Source organism: Triturus cristatus, chromosome 2_1 (assembly GCF_964204655.1).
Source record: "Triturus cristatus chromosome 2_1, aTriCri1.1, whole genome shotgun sequence".
Classification (NCBI taxonomy): Eukaryota; Metazoa; Chordata; class Amphibia; order Caudata; family Salamandridae; genus Triturus; species Triturus cristatus.
The window spans coordinates 87,597,382-87,619,230 of record NC_140581.1 but is presented as its reverse complement, the minus strand read 5'-3'; the positions used below and the strand labels follow the sequence as shown (position 1 = coordinate 87,619,230).

The 21,849-nt window shown below is 49.2% G+C and overlaps 1 protein-coding gene across 5 annotated transcripts in view; it reads left to right on the top strand.

Moving 5' to 3' along the window:
• Nucleotides 1–21,849, top strand: part of UNC13B (unc-13 homolog B) — a 2,660,654-nt gene that overhangs the window by 2,396,023 nt on the left and 242,782 nt on the right. For all 5 annotated transcript variants that reach the window (XM_085628130.1, XM_085628129.1, XM_085628128.1 and 2 more), the window contains one exon: nucleotides 2,495–2,583. In XM_085628130.1, coding sequence (XP_085484256.1) covers nucleotides 2,495–2,583 — 89 coding nt within the window. The remainder of the gene's footprint in view (nucleotides 1–2,494; nucleotides 2,584–21,849) is intronic.

Genomic DNA, 21,849 nt, shown 5'->3' with positions numbered 1-21,849 from the left:
TACGCCAACACTCGGGTACGAAAAACGCACCTCGAACAGTCAGCACAGTGTGAACGAATTTGCAGTGGTACTGACAATACCCTTAAAACTAGCATTTACAATGCAATGGTCTCGGCATTGGTAAAGTTAGAGCTATTGGCATTGCTCATGACAATGCCGTTTCTTTAAATTTTTTAAAAACAAAAACATAAACAAAAATAATGTCATGAGCAATGCCAATAGCTCTAACTTTACCAATGCCGAGACCATTGCATTATAAATGCTTGTTTAAGGTTGTAAGCGTCAATGCAATTCCCAGACCACTTAGGCAAGGGCAGGGTGGTGGCGACTGGAGACTGTACTGATGTCATGGATCTGTGGCCGGTAACCTCCTAAAGTAGCCTACATTTGAAATGTGAAGAGTATTTAGTATAATCCGCGAGTTCTGCTGGGGAAAGATTCGTTGATTTTCTGCTTAACACTTGAAAATGATCAGAAAAAATGACAAGTATCGGAAAGGGTACATTTAACCCCCATTACCCTCCTGGATTGCTCCTCGTTCAAGCCTGAGACTCTGAGCTGTGCCATCCGTGCGCAAAGGCTGCTCTTCTGTCTGTCCCACACTGAGCACGTCTACTTGGGCTATTTGGTGATGTAGCCGGTTTAAGCTTGACTCGACCAGTGTGTTGTGAGCTAAGTTAGCTAAATCCCTGTTGGCTGGCTATGCAAGAAATCACTCACGGAAGCAGCAGTGACTAGTAATGGGTTGTTTTGTTGGGGGTCATGGGCACGGGTGTTTTTATGATGGGAATGTCTCACGCATGCAAGCTCTAATCAGACTGCATCTTTCTTATCTTTTCCACAACAGTAGTCGAGAGGGAGGTGGCAGGACAGCTAGACCCACATGTTTCCCCTGTGGCTGTGATGGTCTTCGTGTTAAGCTTGCTAGATTTGTGGTTAATTTTCCCATCAGACAGCGCAGCTGCCTACAGGGACTTGGAGCTCTCCCATTGCTTACCGTTGGTTGGCTTACCTCTCAGTCACATTTCTCTGTTTATTCGTGTTCCAGCTTGTCAATCTTGTGTTTGTCCATCCCACGAAGCATATCCTCTTTACCATCTCTTTTGATTGGCTGGTTTTTATCCTTCCACTGCTTGCTTTTCAAGCATGACTTTTTTTTATTTATGGTTAAGCTCTCCATGAGGGTGCAGATGTTCTCCAGCGATCTCCCTAGCGGACTTCTCTCCTCCTGCACTCCATATTGCTCCCTGTTGCACGTGTCCTTCTCCCTGTGCTCACTTCTATGTCCCAGTCACCCGTTACTTGCTCGTCTGTTCAGCAGTTACTTTCTTGCTGGTGTGCTTCTACCCCGCACGCTCCACGTTGCTCTCTGGTCTGTTGCTTCTCCTCCGTACCTCTTCCCTCTGTGTTGAAACCCCGCGCCCATGCCCTCCGTTACTCTCTCTCACCTGCGCTTTCACACATTTTTTGTTTGCCAATCCAAGTCATCACCAAACAGAAAGTAAAAAGAAGCATCAGGGATGGTACGCAGCATGCCTAAAAACCAGAGGCAAAACCAGCACTTCTCAAAATCGACACTTATTCACTTGCCAATGCTCATCTTCCGAGCTACTAAATAAACTACTTGTCCTGGCGCATACGCTACCAGAGTAATGCTGCCTCGCTACACTGCATTTGCTCAATGTAACATTGGTGCCTACGATGTACCATTTTTTCAGTTTTCACGAATTCACTGCCCGGGCGTCATCCTGCAGGTGCTCACGGTAGTAGAATCCTTTCTGAAGAGCCATCACAGAAGCCGCAAGAGTATCATGGCTGGCAGTTGTTCATTAAAAGCTTGAAACCATGTTTCACCTTATCCTAGCCTGTGAAACTATGTGCACTCATGGCACAATCGATGAGCACCATCGGGTTTGAGAGATGATGGATGCCGTTTGGTTTTTGTTTTGGCAGTTGGCTAGCCCAAATGCCTGTGATGGTGAGTGCCTGGTTAAGGTGAGTATCTGGTAATGTTCAACCATTTAGAAACACCAATTATTTGTTATAAGACCTCCGCCAAAGCAGGATCCGGAGCGTTTGTAGAGGGAATAACCCCACATCTGCTCTTGTGCATCAGAACGCCTTTCAGTTCTATCAATGCCCCCCTGATTGGTCATTGTAGATGGGGATGCGGGTCCAGAGGTGCAGGTCTAGAGGTGCGGGTCCAGAGGTGCAGGTCTAGAGGTGCGGGTGTAGAGGTGCGGGTCCAGAGGTGCAGGTCTAGAGGTGCGGGTCTAGAGGTGCGCTCTAACAGGGCAACCTGCAGCTCCTTCTCTGTAAGTCAACTCGGGTGGCTTTTTTTTCATGGTTTGGGAAGACAGGGAAGTCACCCATCGTTTTTCAGTATTATCAACCAAAGATCTGCTGATTCATCCTTATTATAGAAAATGCTAATAAAGAGGACGTTAAAAAGTTATGGTTGTTTGCTGAACTAACCTGTTGTGTACCTTTCCAGCTGGACCCCGAAGCCAGCGACACCCTCAAGGAGCTTCAAGTCAAGCTGAACAATGTCCTGGACGAGCTCAGCACCGTTTTTGGTAACAGGTGAGCTGGGCATAGTGTGTTGGTAAAGCTTACATCAATGCATTAAAAAAAATACATAGCAATAGTATAGTTGTACTGTTCATTTACCACTGTAGGCTTGCAACGCCATTAAAATGTGAGTAGCCCAAGAGTCCCAGATCACTGCAAGTCTTTGTGACTCTAGCAAATATTCTCCCCCTAGGGTTTGTCAGAGACAGTAACCAACACCAACATCATTCCCTGCAAAGGGCATCTGTGACACATCATGTAACAAAACCACCCACCTGTAAGCCTTGATTACGATAAATAGCAATCCACCATTAGATGCCTGTTGGTTTTAAAATATGCTTTTCACAGTTAATATGTAAGACCTAATGTGCTTAAAATAATATTTAATATAGCTTTATAGCCCGCCGTAGCAGGCTATACCGGCTATTAAAGGCCCGCTCCAGTGTGGCGAGGGCCTTTAACAAGGGAGCCGAACTTTAATAGCCAGTATAGTCCAGCTACAAAGGGGTATAAGGTTTTTAGAACATTCTGCCACTAGTGGGCAGAATGTTCTAACAAATAAAAGAAAGGCTTCTGATGGATACATCTGCCAGTGGATTCCTCACCTTGTGAATATCCCCTGCACCAGCATTCGACGAAACTTTTTTCCCCAGCTCTCGACGCCGACTTCATAATACCTCGGCTCCGCTCACGACTCCTTATGACGTCACCGGAGCTATAAGAGAGCCACGTCGGCGTGATGACGTCAGTTCCCTTTTATCCGCGCCTTCGACGCGTAACGGTTTTCCTGCACTCTCCTGCTACTTTGTAGTCTTGTAGTGGGTTACTGTTTCTGGATAAGCTATGTCTTTGACAAGAAAGTCAGGTTTTAAACCTTGTAGGGAATGTGGGGGCCACATGTCCATGACTGACCCCCACAAGGTTTGTTTGTGGTGTCTTTCTTCAGATCATGATGTGGAGGACTGCTCCAGCTGTAGAAAGATGAACCCTAAGGCCCTGAAGGAGAGGGAGGCGAAACTCTTCATGGCCAAGGCGAAGAAAGAAAGAAGAGGTAGGAAAAAGGAGAAGTCAAGGCCGGAGTCGTCGACTTCACACTCTTCGAAGTCGAAGAAACATCATAAGAAGAGGAAGCATAGCTCTCGGCGCCGATCGTCGAGGAGTAAGGCTTCGAGGTCGCCATCGCCTCGGCGTCGAAGCAAGGAAGTTGTATATCCATCTCCTTCCCCTTCTCGAATGTCTCCAGAGAAGTCACCTTCGCCGAAGCGGACTCTGGCGCAGTCACCGGCACCAGTGGAGTCTCCACCTTCTGACGCCGAACCAGATCAGGCGGAAGAGCCTTCTCCAGTGCCAGCTGAACCAGCGGCGCCAGTTGGGGACACTTCGGCTCCGGTTCCTGGTACTCCTCGACCGGATCCGAGGTCAAACCCATACCCGCAGTTCCTGACTCCGGGTGCGGATTCAACGCATTTCCTCAATGCGATTTATGGGATTTTTCAAAGGGCTGCCTTACCATCCGGTGCACCATCTGGTCCCATGGGTCCTATGGCATACACTTTGGGAGTGCCGCAGCATTATGCTCAAGCTCCTTTTATGCCCTTCTTGCCGATGGCTCCTTCATGGCAGTTCCCGGCGCCGTCTGGAGATCCATCCCGGCTTCGTCTGGATCGTTTGCCTTCTTCGGAGCCTCCCTCGACACCGATGCCGACTCCATCTGCTCCACGCCTACTCCTCCGGTGCCGCCGACTCCACGTTCGGTTCCGCCGACTCCGCGTACGGCGCCGCCGACGCCGGGTCCTCCGATCCGTTCTCGAAGAGAGGCTTAGAGGGTTTTGGAAGAGGAGCGTTATAGGGAGGAAGTGGAAGAAGGTGAGGCTGATGGATCTTCTGATGCCTTTGAAGGCATTAAGGATGCTAGTGGTCTTGATACTACTCCGGAGAGGGAGCATTCCTCCGCTAGGTCTTCACCACCACAAGAATTGGCCCCTTATCATTCGGTCATCAAAAAGGCTGCAGAGTTGCTGGACTTACAGTTACCCTCTGCTGAATATAAACCGAACCTTTTGACTGAAGTTTTGCATTCACCTTCGTCAATTGTAGAGCCTTTGTTACCTTTTAATGAGGCTATATTAGAGCCAGTGATGGACGTTTGGTGCAAGCCTCTTTCTTCGCCTGCAGTATCCAGACAAGTGGCAAGGGGATACTGGGTGGCTCCGGGGGATCCAAGCTTTCTTTCTTCTCACCCTTCTCCAGAGAGCCTTGTGGTGCAAGCTTCATGCTCGAAGCAATCGTCAGGCGCCTTCCCTCAAACACCAGCGGATAGGGATTCTAAGAAGACTGATCAAACAGCCAAAAAGGTCTTTTCGTCTGGAAGCATGGCTCTTAAATTGACCAATGCCACTTGTGTATTGGGGCGCTATGTTCATGCACTGATGGACTCTATGACGTTATTAGCCTCTAAGCTGCCAGAAGAAGAGAAAGCCTCTTTTATGGAGGTGGTCACGGACACTCAAGCTGCTGCAAGGCAGGTTATTCAGTCGGGTCTAGACACTGCTGATTCTGTGGCTAGAATTATGGGGTCTTCAATAGCCAGGCTTGGCTTCGTTCTTCCGGCTTTTCTGCGGATGTTCAGGCCACGTTAATTGACTTGTCTTTTGATGGAGAGAAACTGTTTGGGGAGAAGGCCGATTCCGCCTTTCAAAGGTCCTCATTTCGTACCTTCCGGCAACCTCAGCAACAGCAGCAGAATCCCCTCTAAAGGTCGTATAGAGGTAGGTAAAGGGGACGGAGAGGTTCTGGCTGCAACCCATCTTCATCTTCTGCCTCCTCTGCTCCCAATGAAGCTTCAGGGAAGCAGCCCTAGATCCCCCATCCTAGACCATGTGAGACCTGTGGGGGGTCGGATGTCCCACTTTCTGCGAGGTTGGAAATCGATTGCGACGGACCTTTGGGTTTTGAACCTCGTGGAGAATGGGTACGCCCTTCCCTTTCGGGAGTTTCCTCCCCCTTACCCTCCTTGCCAAGGTTTTTGCTTCTTCTGCAGAAGGAGGTTCTTGCATTGCTTCAGAAAGGTGCGATAGAGGTGGTTCCAGAGCAGGAAAGGGGTCAGGGATGCTACTCCCGGTATTTCCTGATTCCCAAAAAGGACGGCAGATTCCGTCCGATCCTGGACCTCAGAGTCTTGAATTTTTACCTGAAACAGGAGAAATTCAAGATGCTGACCCTTGCACAGGGTCTTCAAGCGTTGCAGCAAGGAGACTGGATGGTGTCGATCGACTTGCGGGATGCGTATTTCCACATCCCAATCCTGAAGTCGCACAGGAAGTATCTCCGTTTTACGGTTGGGTTGCAACCCAACCAGTTTGCGGTCCTTCCGTTTGGTCTTACTACCACACCTCGAGTTTTCACGAAGGTGATGGCAGTGGTGGCTGCTCATCTCAGGAGGTCGGGGATTCCAGTGTTCCCCTACCTGGACGACTGGCTTCTGAAAGCAGAGTCCCCAGAGATGGTGCAACATCATCTGCAGGTAACATTTCAGCTGTTATTCGACTTGGGTTTTTCGATCAATGTGCCCAAATCTCACCTGGTGCCCTCTCAACACAACCTGTTCATAGGGGCAGTACTAGACACTACTGTGTGTCGAGCATTTCCTCCTCCTCAAAGAATTCTCGACATTCAGGAGATGATCCCTTTATTCCACAATGGAGCGGTTGTTCCAGTTCTGAAGGTCCTTCGTCTGCTCGGTCTGTTCGCCTCCTGCATTCTGTTGGTCAACCATGCACGCTGGTGCATGACGGCACTCCAGTGGTGCCCCCGCAGGCAGTGGTGTCAGCACAACGGAGATCTCAGGGAGTCGATCAGGATCTCCAGTGAAGCTGCAGCGGATCTATCTTGGTGGAGCATTGGGGGCAATCTGTCTCAAAAAAGCCCTTTCATCTTCCTCCATTGGTGGCCACAGTAATAATGTATGCCTCCACCCTGGGGTGGGGTGCTCATCTGGGGGATCTGGAGATCAAGGGTCTTTGGTCTCCAGAGGAAAGGTTGCTTCACATCAACCTTCTGGAATTACGGGCTATACGTTTGGCGCTCAAGGCCTTTTTCCCTTCCATTCGTGGTCAGTCGGTTCAAGTCCTGACGGACAACACTACCGCGATGTGGTATGTTAACAAGCAGGGAGGAGTAGGGTCGTATCGTCTCTGCAGGGAAGCGTTACGGCTCTGGTCCTGGGGTCAGGATCATCGGATTTACTTGATGGTGAATCATCTGGCCGGGGTTCTGAACGTACAGTCTCAGTCGGCAGTTCACCGTCGACCACGAGTGGAGTCTTCATCCGGAGGTGGTTCGTCACGTCTTTCGGACGTGGGGGTCTCCTTGGATAGACCTATTTGCCACCTGCGAGAACGCGCATTGCCCTTCATTCTGCAGTCTCCAGTTTCCGATGCAGGGGGAGTTGGGGGACGCGTTTCAGTTGAGTTGGAGCTCACAACTCCTTTACGCGTTTCCTCCCATACCCTTGATTCCTCGGGTTCTGAGGAAGATTCGCCAAGACCGGGCCCAAGTTATTTTGGTCACTCCGGATTGGCCAAGAAGGGTGTGGTACACCGATCTACTTCACCTCTCATCGCACCCTCCGCTCCGTCTCCCTCTCATGGCAGACCTCCTCTCGCAGTCGGAGGGGCAGGTTCTTCACCCCCACCTCCAGAGCCTGCACCTTCATGCCTGGAGATTGAACGGGGCAACCTGAGTTCCTTCTCTTTCCCGCCTGATGTGGTGGATGTTATTTTATCGGCCAGGCGACACTCTGTAAGGATACGTGGGTCGATCCGCAGGAGCGTCAGGTCCGTGAAGATAATTCCCAGTCTTCCCCTGCGGTTCCCCGTCTCTATCGAACACTAGAGAACCGGAGGACACGCCAGGGGAAAACAGGGAAACAAAACAAGGGAAGGAGGGTATGACGTCAAGATAGTGGCAGAGGCGGATCCAAGGGTGAGACTCTTCTGTGCTGTAACGAAAGTTAGATTATAGACCATCCACATAAGAATACCTACAAATAACACTTTGCTAATTGTACAGTCCTACCTCTCGATATGCCCTTTCCTATGGAGGATCTTGTTCCCAGTCAGGAGGTATGAACCGTGGAAAGTACAGTCTAGTCTCCTATGTAACATAAAGCACTAATTGAGAGCCTGTCCCACGCCCAATAACCTCAGATCTGCCTTAAATATAACTCACCCTTTGCGAACACCCAAAAGCCCCAATTCTGCTATGTGGATCCCGGTAACAGGTTAGCCATGTTGGTGTTGATGAAGGGCGGAAGACTAAAGTGGAACAGAACAACAATCGTTACCTCACGCCCGCTCAAGGGTAGGTCGTGTATATAAAGAAAGGTAGCGCACAGCGCTATTACCGTGTTTCTGACGTACACCGGTCAAACCATACCGTGGTCCACGCAAGTGCTCCACCTCCTTCCTTCTGTGTTCTTAGCCACGGATGATCCTCACTGAATGGGATAGTATGGGGGTCTGGAAGGGAAGAGGACCAACTGGCGAGCAAAACACTGAGGACCCACTAGTGACTAAAATACAGGGAGGCACACGGGGATGGGCGGCACCTCTCACTCCATGATATACCAGACCCGGTATATTTCCGCTGTATTGAGGGAGCGGGTTGTGGGGACCAAATGACGGAGGTGCAAAGAACAAAGCACTTAACAGGAGGTTTTGGAAGTAATTAGGATTGGACCGAAAACACGGAGCCAGAGCACACTGGGGTACCCAGCCACACACACCAGACGCCACCAACACGGAGTGATTGCAATAGTAAGGAGGGTCGCAGAACAAAAAAGGGGGAACCAGCGCACTCACAATTCTTGCGGAGTTCCAGAAGACTGCTGAGATGCAAGAAAGGAGCGCTAACCACCAACTCGAAGCAACAGACAAAACAACAGAGAGTGGCGCTTCCGCGAACGCCAAGGACGCGGAACGAGCCGCGAAAAACAACGAACAACAAAGAAGGACTCCCGGAACAGGAAATCAACAACCGGAAGACAGGCTACACTAACTAGGACGGAATAAGATTCCAGGCTAGAACGCTAAGCGCGTTCATGATATCTCAGAGACCTTATATACTGGACCGCCTGCCGCTCCTAACCGTGGGGCATGACACACTCCACCAAGTCCATTTACTCATATAGGTGGTCTAAGTTTGTTAAATGGTGTGGAGAGACATCCATTGGCCCTTTAAAAGCCCATCTTTCTAATGTGCTTCAGTTTGCTCTTTCCTTGGCTAAGCAGGGCTGTGCTGTGGCCACGGTCAAGGGCTATCTATCGGCCTTATCGGCTTTTCTATGTCTTCCAGGTCAGTCATCTTTATTTAAATCTCCTATTGTACTAAGATTTATCAAAGGCCTTACAAATAGGTTTCCACCTACTCCTTTTGTAATGCCACAGTGGGACCTTAATCTTGTCTTAACTTTCTTGATGGGGTCCCCTTTTGAGCCCCTTCATAGCTGTCCTTTGAGGCTATTGTCCTTTAAGATGGTCTTTCTTGTAGCCATAACCTCGGCAAGGAGGGTGAGTGAGCTTCAAGCTCTTAGTTCTAAACCCCCGTTTTTAACCTTACATGCTGAAAGGATGGTTCTTAGGACCAGGGCTGCTTTCCTACCTAAGGTAGTTACTCCCTTTCATCTGGGGCAGTCTGTTACTCTCCCTGTGTTTTATCCGCCTCCTCATCCTTCCAAGGAGGAGGAAAGACTTCACCGACTGGACCCAACAAGAGCTGTGAGCTTTTACTTGGACAGAACGAAAGACTTTCGTTTGGACGATCAGCTCTTCGTGGGCTATGTTGGACATTCTAAAGGAAAAGCTGTGCACAAGCATACTCTGTCCAGATGGATCATCCTAGCCATCAAGATCTGCTACGCCCTTGCTGGTAAGGTTACCTGAGGGTATTAGAGCTCATTCAACTAGAGCTAAATCTTCTACTTCTGCTTTGGCCAGGGGTGTTCCTGTGGCAGACATTTGTAAAGCCGCGACTTGGGCCTCCCTCCATACTTTCGCAAAGCATTATTGCTTAGACTCTGAGATGAGGAGGGAGGACCACTTTGTGCGCTCTGTCTTGCAGGACTTTTTGGTATAGAAAGGTGGACACCAGGGCCGGACTGGGAACCAAAACTGGCCCTGACAAAGTGCTCGGCCGGCCCCCTAGGGAGTTTGGGGGTGCATCCGAGCTCTTTGCCAGGGCCGGTTTTCGGCCGATTTTGTTACAGGGCTGATTTTGCAGCTAACAAACACGGACCCCAGGGGCACAAAACCGGCCCCCACCCGTGCGGCGCACCGGGTGATTGCCCGGTGCCCGCTACGGCCAGTACGGCCCTGGTGGACACCCTCCTCCGGAAGTGGGACTGCTGTGGGAATCTATTCACAAGGTGAGGAATCCACTGGCAGGTGTATCCATCAGAAGAACAAGTTACTTACCTTCGGTAACGCTTTTTCTGCTGGATACAGTAACTGCCTGTGGATTCCTCACTGTCCCACCCGCCTCCCCGTTGTCCACCTTTGTATACCATAAAGGTTGTCTTGTTTGACATGTGTTTTACATTGTGTCTTCTTTCTATCTGGTACACTTATAGGAAATGCTTATGTTCCTTAGCTTTCCTTTTTGTATATGTACTGTATATATTTGTTCGAATGTTGTATACTGTATATACTTTGAATCTGTTGTCAGTCCACCTGTTCGCCTCGGAGGCACGGAAAAAATGGTTGTAACTGACGTCATCACGCCGACGTGGCTCTCTTATGGCTCCGGTGACGTCATACGGAGTCGCGAGCGGAGCCGAGGTATTATGACGTCCATGTCGGCGTAGAGAGCTGGGGAAAAAAGTTCTGTGGAATGCTGGCGCAGGGGATATTCACAAGGTGAGGAATCCACAGGCAGATACTGTATCCACCAGAAAAAGCGTTACCGAAGGTAAGTAACTTGTTCTTCAGGAAGCGCGAGGAGATTGAAATCCCCTCAGGCTCCCTGAAGCCTTTGTTCACAGCCAGAGCTCTGAACAAAGAAGCATTGGAATGTTGAAGCTACGGGCTTATACCAGCCATTATAAGCCCGGAGCACTCCATTGTTTTCAACGGAGCTCCCTACAATCCAATGTTCTAATAATGAATACATCAAACCTATGGCAACCGAAATATTCTTTCTTAGTGAACCAATCAGGGCTCTAGCTGTTATCATTGGCTTATCACTATAACCAACCTATGCCTCCTGTACTGAGCATACACTTTCCCACAAGGTAACCATCTGGTATACAGTCATAAAATTACATGTATACAAAATTACAATTGTAAAAGCAAAATTCTGTCTCTCCGAAGTGGACCTAACAAGGAACCTGACAGTACAAATCTTCTGTAACCACAGTTTGTCAGAGGGGTAAGCAGCACCAAAGCCCTGCCTACTATGGTAATTTGTGAGGTTCCGTTTAACAAAATACCCTTCTGCGGGTTTTAAAACAGTGTAATGACAATCCATCCATAAATCCTTTTGATATTAAGATATGCTTTTCACAATCAAAAGGTCAGGCCTACTGCCTTTATCGTAACTTTTCATAATAAACAATTGGGCATAAAGCCTCTAACATTGGCTTGTCACCATACCCAACTAAAGCCTACTTGTTGGAAAGCTGTTATTTCTGCAGGGTTACCCCAGATTTTTCCCTTCTGCTGCTGAACCAGTTTTTTGTTCCCTGTAGGACTCTGAACAATTTACCTCTGCTAAACAGTGGTAAGGTGTACATGGTAAAATGGGCACAAGTATGATTGGTACATTTTCTTTACTTAGAAGTCCCTAATATACGGTACTACCTGTACCCAGGGCCTTTCAATGAAATGCTTCAAGTTGGTTGCAGCACTCATTGTGCCACCCACTAACGTAGCTCCCTAACACTTCTTATTGCTGCCATTGCTGCCGGTAGGGCGGTTTCAAACTAGAAATATCTGTACTCGCAGATTTATCATTGAAGGTGTGGTAATCACAAAAGTGCCCAACTTAGGTATTTTACTGGATGGTAATTTTAATTGAGCAAAACTTTTCGAACAGAGCGGGAGCAAAATGAACTGTGCGGCTGAAGCCAATTTTGGTTTCTCCAGAAAACTCAAGCAGAACCCAGTGAAGGATCTGTTATCTCTTTACAAAGCAAAATGCATTTCAGTAGGCGCCTACAGGGTGGGGGGTCTGGAGCTATGCTGAATGTGACCATCTACAAGTAGCTGAGAACAAATTTCCCGTAAGATTGCTGGCTGTTTCAAACAGCACTGCAACTTTTATTACCCACTCAGGGGTTGGTCACCCCTCTATCAAAGAAACAGCTAGACTAGACCCACTTCTCCTAAGGATTCACATTTGGAGTTCCATCTTTACAAAATTCTCATGCAATTTATTAGCTGATTGCATTAAATTGTATAACAGTAACAACATTTCCTGGTTCTCATATGTCAGGAAAACCTTTGCAGAACTAGGAGTTCCACACCTGTTCCATTCCCCCAGTATGATCACTGGGAATATTAAGTCCCAATTTCACTCCCTATTTCAGTCATATTATAATTTGATAAGGCAGACAAAAGGCCAAGTTATAGACGCTGTCGCTGTCCGCTATCCAATGGATATCTTATTATCAGCCCAGGTTGAACCATACTTAGTCTTGATTCCATCCCAAGAACACAGATTTTACCTTATACGCTTTAGACTGTGCACTGTCAATTTCCTGACTGCTTTTCCCCTTCAGCGTAGCTGGTTTTCGCTTTTACCTCCATGTTCCTGTGATAATGTTAGTAAACAATCCACAATTAATTTCATGTTTCACTGTAGTCTTTTTTTCAGAACCCAGAGCTAAATTTTTATGACCTCTTTTACGTTCTTTTAACTGTAGGTCAGCTTGTCGGAGCCTTAAGCTGCTCCAGTGTTTGCCTTCCAAGCCCATATGCCATGCAGTTATTGCTTTTATCAGGCATGCTCTTAGAATCAGGAAGGACCTCGGGACTCTTGCAATCAGTGAAGCCTATAATTGTTGTTAATTGCATTATTCTTATTGTGCATTAAATGTATTACCGTCAGCTAATATTTTTAATTGCGATGTTTTTTATCTGCTTGTTCTACCATTTTCACTGTTTTTTTATCTACTGGTGCTAATTCTTGTTTGTTCTTGCGTGTTTATACATGTATACTTTTATGATCCCTCTTGGACGAATAAAGTTTATTGAATGGACGAATGAAATAGTGTCGATCTGGCAAAATAAATCCTTTGCCAGGCCTAAAATTTCCTTTTCAATACTCATATTTCACCCCTAATTTAGGCCCTAACTAATCATTAGGCAGTGAGCTTGGTATTTAAAAGTAGGACATGCATATTTAATACTTTACACGTCCAAGCTGTGAAAAACATCCAAAGTCGTTTTTCACTGTGACAAGGCTAGCCTCCCATAGACTAACCCTGGTTTACCTTAACAAGTACTAAAACCAGTTTGATAACAGCTAGAGAAATATCTCTCCAACTCATTTTATTTGTATTTTGAATCCCTCTTTAGTGGTAAAGTCAGATTTTAAATTATTATTTTGGTAATGCAACTTTTAGAAACATGCCATATCCCTGCCTAAAAGCAGTTGTAATTCTGAAGTGTTACAGAAACAAAGATTTAAATAGGATTGCAGAAAATCAACACACTTTACTTGATGATGCACAATTAATAAACATTCAGAGCAACCCAATTTCCACACTTTATCATTTGTGTGCAATATAGTATATCTATAAAACTGTATGTCAATGCAAATTTAGTGACCATTTCAATGGAAAATGTGCTGTCTTCAAATAACAATACGCTACTGTACGATGCTTTTGTTACATTAAAAACGCCTCCATTAAAGCGAGGTAAGTTGCAAAAGTGTGTCTCGGCTCTAAAATTTTGGGAAGCACTGCACTAAAGCCTCTCTGTGAATGGCCAGTTGCTTTGGGGCTGGTGATGGCTCTTCCACCGGGAAATTTGTATTGGTGCCAGATAGTGGACAAAGATGCCTTGGTGTAGAGGCGAATCGGTCTTCTTGACAAGATGGCTGGAGAGCAGTTGTGCCCCTTCCTTGATTGCACTTTAGAAGGCAGCCTAGGGGCTGTACCAAGCCCTTCTTGACTTCAGAAGTAGCCGTCTGTCACTGGCAGATGCAGCTCAAACCTGGGCTTGCCTGCCCTTTGTTTCACTAGACGGTCTGGAGCCAAACCCAGGGGAAAGAAAAGAACTGACCAGAATCAGTTTTAGGTTTAGACAAAGGGATGTTCCTCCACCCACAGACTGGCACTGTGTAAAGAAGTGGCATTCCCAGAACCTGAAATTAGAACACTCCTAGACCTGAGATGATTCGATAGGACTGTTCTGCTGTGTAAAGGAAGAATGTTGCCTTGAACCCAGAACCCTAGGAGTGACCCCAGGGGTCAGTTGACTGACGACCCATTTGACCTACAGGGGCACAAGGCACAACAAGCTTCCATGGTCCTTTTCTGCTTTCCAGCTGACCAAACCCAACTACCCTCACGGGTCCCCTCTGCTGGCCTCTGTGGGAGTGAGTCCTGACCTACAAGTGCTGTCATCAAGGTCATCGACCCTTGGCTGGAGTCAGGGTGTACTTCTCCCTGCTTAACTGTGGGTTCCACCAGATCCTGAGCAGAGCGGTGCAGGGCCTCTCATCGCAGCATGGCACCTGATCGGTGGAGTAACCAGATCCAGTGAGGAGTCTCGCATCGCAGCACTTTGCAGCCCCTGATCACCATCCTCACCGGATCAGACACAGAGACATAGATTTAAGCACCACACAGCTCCTAATTGCTGGGTACGATGGATCCAACGCAGAGCCTTGAAACGCAGCACCGTGCTGCCCCCACACCAAGGACATAAGGTACAATTCCCTGTGGGCTGAATTTGGTCCTGTACATGGCCTATGCTCCATTGCAGTTGGTCTGAACTTTTGACTGCATTTCTCTCCGGCACAACTAGATACCTGCAGTTGGCGCTATTTTTAACCACAAACTTAAAAAAATTAATTACTAATTTCTACTGATCTGATTTTTTATTTGGCTGCCATTCATTTTATTACAGTGGTCTCTATTTTTCGAAATTGAGTTGTTCTTGAGCTGTGTTTTCACTTTATTACTATTTGAGTGTTGCGCAAATACTTTACACATTGCCTCCAAGTTAAGACTGCTTTGTGCCAATATACCAGAGGTTTAAGCACAGATTTAGTTAATGACATTTGTGGTTCACCCTAAGCAGAATTCTGATGATTACTTTAGGTGGGTTCTCACACCCCTCAACTGAAACCACAATTTCTTACAGTACTGTACTGAGTGTCAGCTATTCTCAAGGCAATCATCAATCAATCAACCAACTATCCATCACACAGTCATAAAAGCTCAAATATATTCAAAATTACGGTTGGCAAAGCAAAATACTGTATTTCTGAAGAGAGCCTAATAAGGATTATTGTAGTGTATATCTTCTATCCCTACAGTTTGTTCAGGTGAATCACCAACACCCTTGCCTTCTATAGAAATCTGTGGAATTCCATGTAACCAACGACCCGGCTACATGCTTTAGCGCAGTGTAATAGCAATCCATGTTTAAAAGACTATTGTCTTTAACTCATTCTTTATCAATAATAAGTAGCTCAGACCTACTAACTTTGTAGTAACATTTCATAATAAACAGGTCTGGCATGACTTTTCCCAGAGAACCCAAATTTCCTTTATCCTGTAACCTTGATGTTACACTTTACCCAGCACTGGCCTATTCAAGTGCACATAAACTGGCAACCATCATGCATACAGCTATGCAGTTACAAATATGTAGAAAAATACAGTATGCAAAGCAGTATACGACCCATCGGAAAGAGACTATTAGTTATTGATTCCTTACCTTAGAATTACCCCCAGGCATCAGACTGAATCCAGAGAATTTTTCTTTAGCAGTACCCCTGCGTGTCGGTTGGTGGCGTTGGTTGGCTCCACGTTCGTCGTCAGCGTCATGGGCACTGGGATGACGCCGAAGTGCCTACTTAGACACCACCCCTGCGTGCTGTCGCCAGTTCTTTCTTTTCTGCACCAGCCTAGCGCAGATCCAGAGAGAGCTTGCCCCATAGTCACTTTTTGACTAAACTTTTTTTGACTTTTCTCGATGTCTTATTTCGAGTGTTCGACTCCTGGTGTGCGAGCGATGTCCCATCGTCAGACCGGCTTCAAGACTTGCGACTCCTGTCAGAAGCTCATGTCCGTGATGGACCCGAACCTCCTGTGCCTCTGGTGCCTGGAGCACGGCCACGACCCGAAGTCAGTCTCCGACTGTCAGGCAATAAATCCAAAATCTTTGCGTGGGTGGTCCCGAAAGGTTTTGGAGGCCCGGCAGTCGACTCCGCGTCGTTCCCGGTCTCGCTCGAGGGGAAGGTCTCAAGTCCGGACGCAGAGCCACCACTCGTCCAAGTCTTCGCACTCTTCGAGTAAGTCAAAGCACAAGAAGGCAACAAAGAAGCACCATCGCTCTTTGCCTTCCCCTTGCCGGTTGGCTGACACGCCGCGGGACCCAGAGCGTCGTCGGTCCAAGGCTCAGTTTCCAGCGCCTGACTCAGGGACGACTCCGCGCCTCACGTCGTTTCCGGGAACCTGGGCGTCCCCTGCCCATCTTTGTATGTTCTACGAAGCCCTCCGCCATGTGTTTGGGCAGCCGGACTCCGCTGGTGCGCCTTCGGGCCCGCGGAGTCGGTTAGGGGCCTTGGGCCTTCGATGCCTGCTCTGGCGCCCGAGGGTCCCCTTGGATTCAGGCCTGGAACAGGATCAACACCGGTCGATCTTATTCGACCTTCCCCTGCGTCGATCCCGGCAACGACGACCCCGGTGCTGGCCATGCCCCCGGCTGATGCCGTCCACATCATCATCCCCGAGATGGACGAATCCGACGCTGGAGGGTACTTTTGTTCCCTTGTTCATCCAAGGTGTTCCCTATTGCCCTAAGGGTGGTAATGAGGACTGGGAGGGGTCGCTGGCCCCTTTGACAGACCAGCTGGAAGAACCGGACTGGAGAGAGGAATTGGGTGACACCAGTGGTCTGGAAACCTCCCCAGACTTTGGCATGTGGTGGCGCCTAGGCCAGCTGAGGCCTTGGGCCTGGAGCTCCCTACAGTGGCAGTCGGGACTAACATCCTGACGGAGGTGATTCAACCGATGGCAACTTCCTCTGAACCCCTCTTGCCCTTTAATGAAGCCCTCACAGACGTCCTTCTGGGCAGTTAGTCCAAGCCCAGCACAGGGGCTTCTGTGGAATGGACGATTGCCTGCCGCCATCCCCCGGCTCTGGGCGATCCCATTTTCCTCACCCAACACCCTTCCCCCAAAAACTTGGTGGTCTAAGCTTTTTCTTCCTTGGGAAGCGCAGCTTGGCACTGCGTTCTGTGAATACCGCGTGTCTCATGGGTCAATACTCCCATACCATCTGGGATACAGTTGCGCAGGTGCTGCCTCAGTGCCTAGAGGAGGCCAGGGCCGTTCTCTCCCAAGCCATGGCAGATGGGAGAGATGCAGCAAAATTCACAATTCGCTGTGGACTGGATACCACCGACTCACTGGGCAGAACGATTGCCATGTCGGTAGCCCTTCGGCGCTACTCCTTGTTGAGGATGTCTGTTTTTTCGGAGGATGTTCAGTCATCTCTGTTGGACATGCTCTTCGATGGCCGTCGCCTTTTTGGTGACCAGACAGACTCGGCGCTGGAGCGCTTTGAAGATTCACGGGCTATGGCCAGATCCTTGGGCCTCGCTGCGTCCTCCCTTCCACCACAGTCTGCCTTTCGCCCCTTTCATGGCTACAGAAGGGGCATCCCACCACGTCCGACCCAGTCCAGCCACCGGCCCACGCAAACTCCCCAGCCTCTGCGTGGCCACGGACGTGGGACCCAGCGACGCTGGTCTGGGAACCAGCAGGCGGGCCAGTACAAACTCCCCCCCCCCCCCCCGCCTCCCCCCCCCTGTAACAGCCTCCAAACCCTCCTAGTCAGACCTTTCAGGCCCATCAGCGGCCAGTGGGTGGCGGGATTCGCCATCACCTCCCCCATTGGCAATCTATCAATTCAGACAGGTGGGTTTTGCAGATAGTCCAAAGGGGCTACTCCCTCCCCTTAAAAACTACCCATCCCTCCATGCCACTGTCTTTAGATCACACGTCGCAGGATCATTTGGTGCTTTTCCCCCAGGAGGTCTTAGCTCTCTTGGCCAAGTGAGCTATCGAGAGGTTTCCTGTGCCAGAAGTAGGTCATGGTTGCTATTCCCGCTAATCTCTGTTGCCCAAGAAGGACAAAGGCCTGCGTCCTATCCTAGACTTCAGGGCCCTCAACCGCTTTCTCCGGAAGGAGAAGTTCAAAATGCTAACCTTGGCTCAGGTCCTATCTGCCCTCGAACCTGGAGAATGGATGGTGGCGTTTGACTTGCAGGACACTTATTTCCACATCCCCGTCCTGCCAGCCTACAGATGTTAACTACAGTTCATGGTAGGCCACGAGCATTTTCAGTTCACCGTGCTCCCCTTTGGCCTAACCAGTGCCCCTCGGGTGTTCACGAAAGTGATGGCGGTGGTCACAACTCATCTGCGCATATCAGGGGTCCCAGTCTTCCCCTATCTCGACGACTGGCTGTTGAAGGCAGGCTCGCCCCAGGCTGTCGCCTCCCACCTCCAGACTATGGCACACCCCCTGAATTCGCTGGGGTTCTGTATCAACTTGCCGAAGTCGCACCTGACTCCCTCTGAGTTGCTCCCTTTCATCGTAGCTGTTCTAGACACAGTGCAGTTTCGGGCCTATACTCCCAAGCAGCTAGTCCGGGATATTCGGGCTATGACACTGATTTTTCAGCCTCTATCCCGGATTTCAGTGAGAATGACCCGAGGCTTCTGGGCCTCATGCCTCCTGCTGGTGGATCATGCCAGAAGGCATATGTGGGCTCTGCAGTGGGACCGGAAGTTCCAGTGGGCGCAGCATCAGGGGAATCTTTCCGACTATGTCCAGATCTCGGAGGGAACTGCGCAACAACTGCAGTGGGGGTTAACGAACCAGGATTGAGTCATTGGCAGATCCCTTTCTCTTCCCCAACCAGAACTCACGGTGGTGACCGATGCATCACACTTGGGATGGGGCGGCCACTTGGGAGAGGTGGAGATCAGAGGAGTCTGGTCTCTGGCGAAGTCTGGGCTCCATATCAACCTGTTGGAGCTCTGGGCGATTCGCTTGGCACTGAAGGCTTTCCTTCCCTCCCTCAAGTGGAAGGCAGTGCAGGTGTTTACAGACAACACCCACCACCATGTGGTACTGCAACAAACAGGGCGGGGTGGGGTTGTGTACCCTTTGTCTAGAGGCTCTTTGCCTTTGGACATGGCTAGAACATCAGGGCATGACCCTAGTGGTTCAACACCTGGCAGGTTCTCTGAACTCCAGGGCGGATGAACTCAGCCGCCGGTGTCTGGCACATCACAAATGGTGTCTTCACTCAGAGGTGGTGCAAGGTCTCTTTCAGTTGTGGGGATAGCCTTGGTTAGATCTGTTCGCCACCGAAGAGAACGCGCAATGTCAGCAGTTCTGCGCATTGGAGTTTCCAAGGCGGCACTCGCTCTGCAACACTTTTCGACATGAGTGGAGTTGCTGCCTCCCATACGCCTTTCTGCCTGGACCACTTCTGCCCCGAGTGTTGATGAAGATCAAGAGCGATCGGGCCCAAATCATACTTTTGGCACCAGACTGGGCATGAAGAGTCTGTTACCCCGAGCTCCTGAGCTTGGCTGTCGATCCTCCGATCAGACTGCCCTCCACCGGAACCTGTCCAGCCTCAACCTCCTTGCGTGGAGATTGAGCGGCGACAGTTGATGGCTTTTGACCTTCCTCCTGAAGTCTGTAATGTCATCTTGGCAGCCAGGCATCCTTCCTTCCGCCTGTCGATGGAACAAGTTTGTGGCATGGTGCACAGCAAAGGCTGTGGATCTCCTTTCTGTCCCTCTTTCGGAGGTTCTTTTGTTCCATCTCTCTTTGGCCCAGCAGGGCTCTGCTCTGGGCACTCTTAAAGGCTACCTGGTAGCCATTTCTGCTTTTCTTCGGCTTCCAGATCAGCCCTCTGTGTTCAAGTCCCCTATTGTAAATAGGTTCTTTAAAGGCATTTTTAATCTCTTTCCTCCATCTCCTTTTATAATGCCTCAGTGGGACTTGAACCTTGTTTTGACTTAACTTATGTGCGCTCCCTTCGAGCCTCTTCACAATTGTCCTCTTAGGCTTCTCACTCTGAATACTGACTTTTTTGTTTCCATCACCTCTGCTCGCAGAGTGAGTGCGCTTCAGGCTCTTTCTTCTAAGCCCCCTTTCTTCTCGGTCCATCCGGATAAAGTGGTGCTTCGAACGAGACCCTCGTTCCTACCTAAAGTTGTCACTCCTTTTCACATCGGACAGACTATTACTCTGTCCACCTTTTTCTTGCCTCCGCACTCTTCCAAGGAGGAGAAGCTACTTCACCGTCTGAACCCGAAATATGCGCTGTCTTTTTACCTTGACCGCATAAAGGCTATCCGGTTGGACGATCAACTCTTCGTTGGCTATGTGGGTTACAAGAAAGGTCGCGCTGTGCAAAAGCATACCATCTCTTGGTGGGTCGTCCTTTGAATCAAGATTTGTTACTCTTTAGCTAAAAAGGAACCTCCAGTGGGGCGGCAAGCTCATTCCACTAGAGCTATGGCAGCAACCACTGCTTTGTCACGTTGAGTCCCACTCATTGACATCTGCCAGGCATCCACGTGGGCTCCTTTGCACATATTCACCAGACATGAATGAATGAAATGACATTTATATAGCGCATGGCTTCCCGGGAGCATCCCTGCGCTGGAGCTGTAACTGGAGCAAACGAGTTCCTAGGGGAAAAGCCGGAACACGTGATGGTTTGATTCCCTACACAGAGTCTGGTGGCGCTATACGAAAAAAGCCGGCCACCACTTCTGGCCTTCTTGATCCTAGGGACCACCACCAGGTGGAGATCCTCAGAACGGAGCTGTTTGTTTGCCCTATAAGAGTGAATCAAGTCCATGTTAATCGGTGGACCGCTCCCTCTCTGAGACTCCTGGGTGATGCAGAGGGCCTTAAAGTTGATTCTCTCCTGTACTGGGAGCCAATAGAGAGAACACAGCGCAGGCCTTGCTAAGCAACGGTTTGGGATTCACATAAGCAGCCTTGCCGCACAGTTTTGTACAATCTGCAGTTTCGTTACTACTGAGATCGGGGCACCTAGGTAAAGGGTATTGCCAAAATCTTTTCTGGATAGAATGAGTGCCTGAATCAACAGCTTTTTGGCTTGAAAGGGAAACAAAGGGGGCACTTTGCAGAGAATTCTGAGCAGGCCATAGCAGGAAGCAACATTGCTGCCCGAATAATCTGATAGAGACTTCTAGCTGCAGATTTCTTACCTTTGAATTTCCCAGGCATCAGGCTGGATCCGGAAACGTTTGCTGAGCATTACCCCTTGCGTACGACATCGTTGGCACCGGTAACCTCGGTTATGAAGTTGTGGTGCCTACATAGGCGCCACCCAGGCACGTGGACGTCAGTTCTTTTCTTTCCGAGCCAGTTAATCGCCGATCCGGGAAGAGCTACCCCTCTGCCACTTTTTGGGAGGCTTTTTTCTCGACTTTTGTCAATATGTTGGAGTACGACTTTGTGTGCGAGGGATGTCTGGTAGGAAGACCGGTTTTAAACTATGCAGGACTTGTTCCCGCATGTTACCAGTTACCAATCCCCACCGCGTATGTCTGCGTCGTGTTCAGACTGTCGGGCAATGGCTCTGAAGACCTTGAGGGAGCGGTCGATAAAATTGCTTGTGGCCCGGCAGTTGACATGTCTAGCGAGAATCCGAGGAGGTCACGATCCCGTTCGAGGAAGAGGAGGTCGCGGGATTGCCCACGTAGCCCTAAGTCCTCTTCCTCCCATTCAAGGTCATCTGGACACACGGGGAAGAGGCACAAGAAGAAGAAGAAGTCCAAGCGGACTTCGACTTCACCTCAAGTGGTGTCCGTCGTCGAGAGAGGTAAGAAACACCAACTCTCTTGGCACGATTCTGTGGAGCCAGAGTCGACTTCGTGCCTCCCTCCCTTTCCGGGAGCCGGAGCCACTCCTGCTCAAATTAAAGATTTTTATGAGGCCATGCGCCGGGCCCCGTGGGTTTGACGCCGTCTACTTCGGC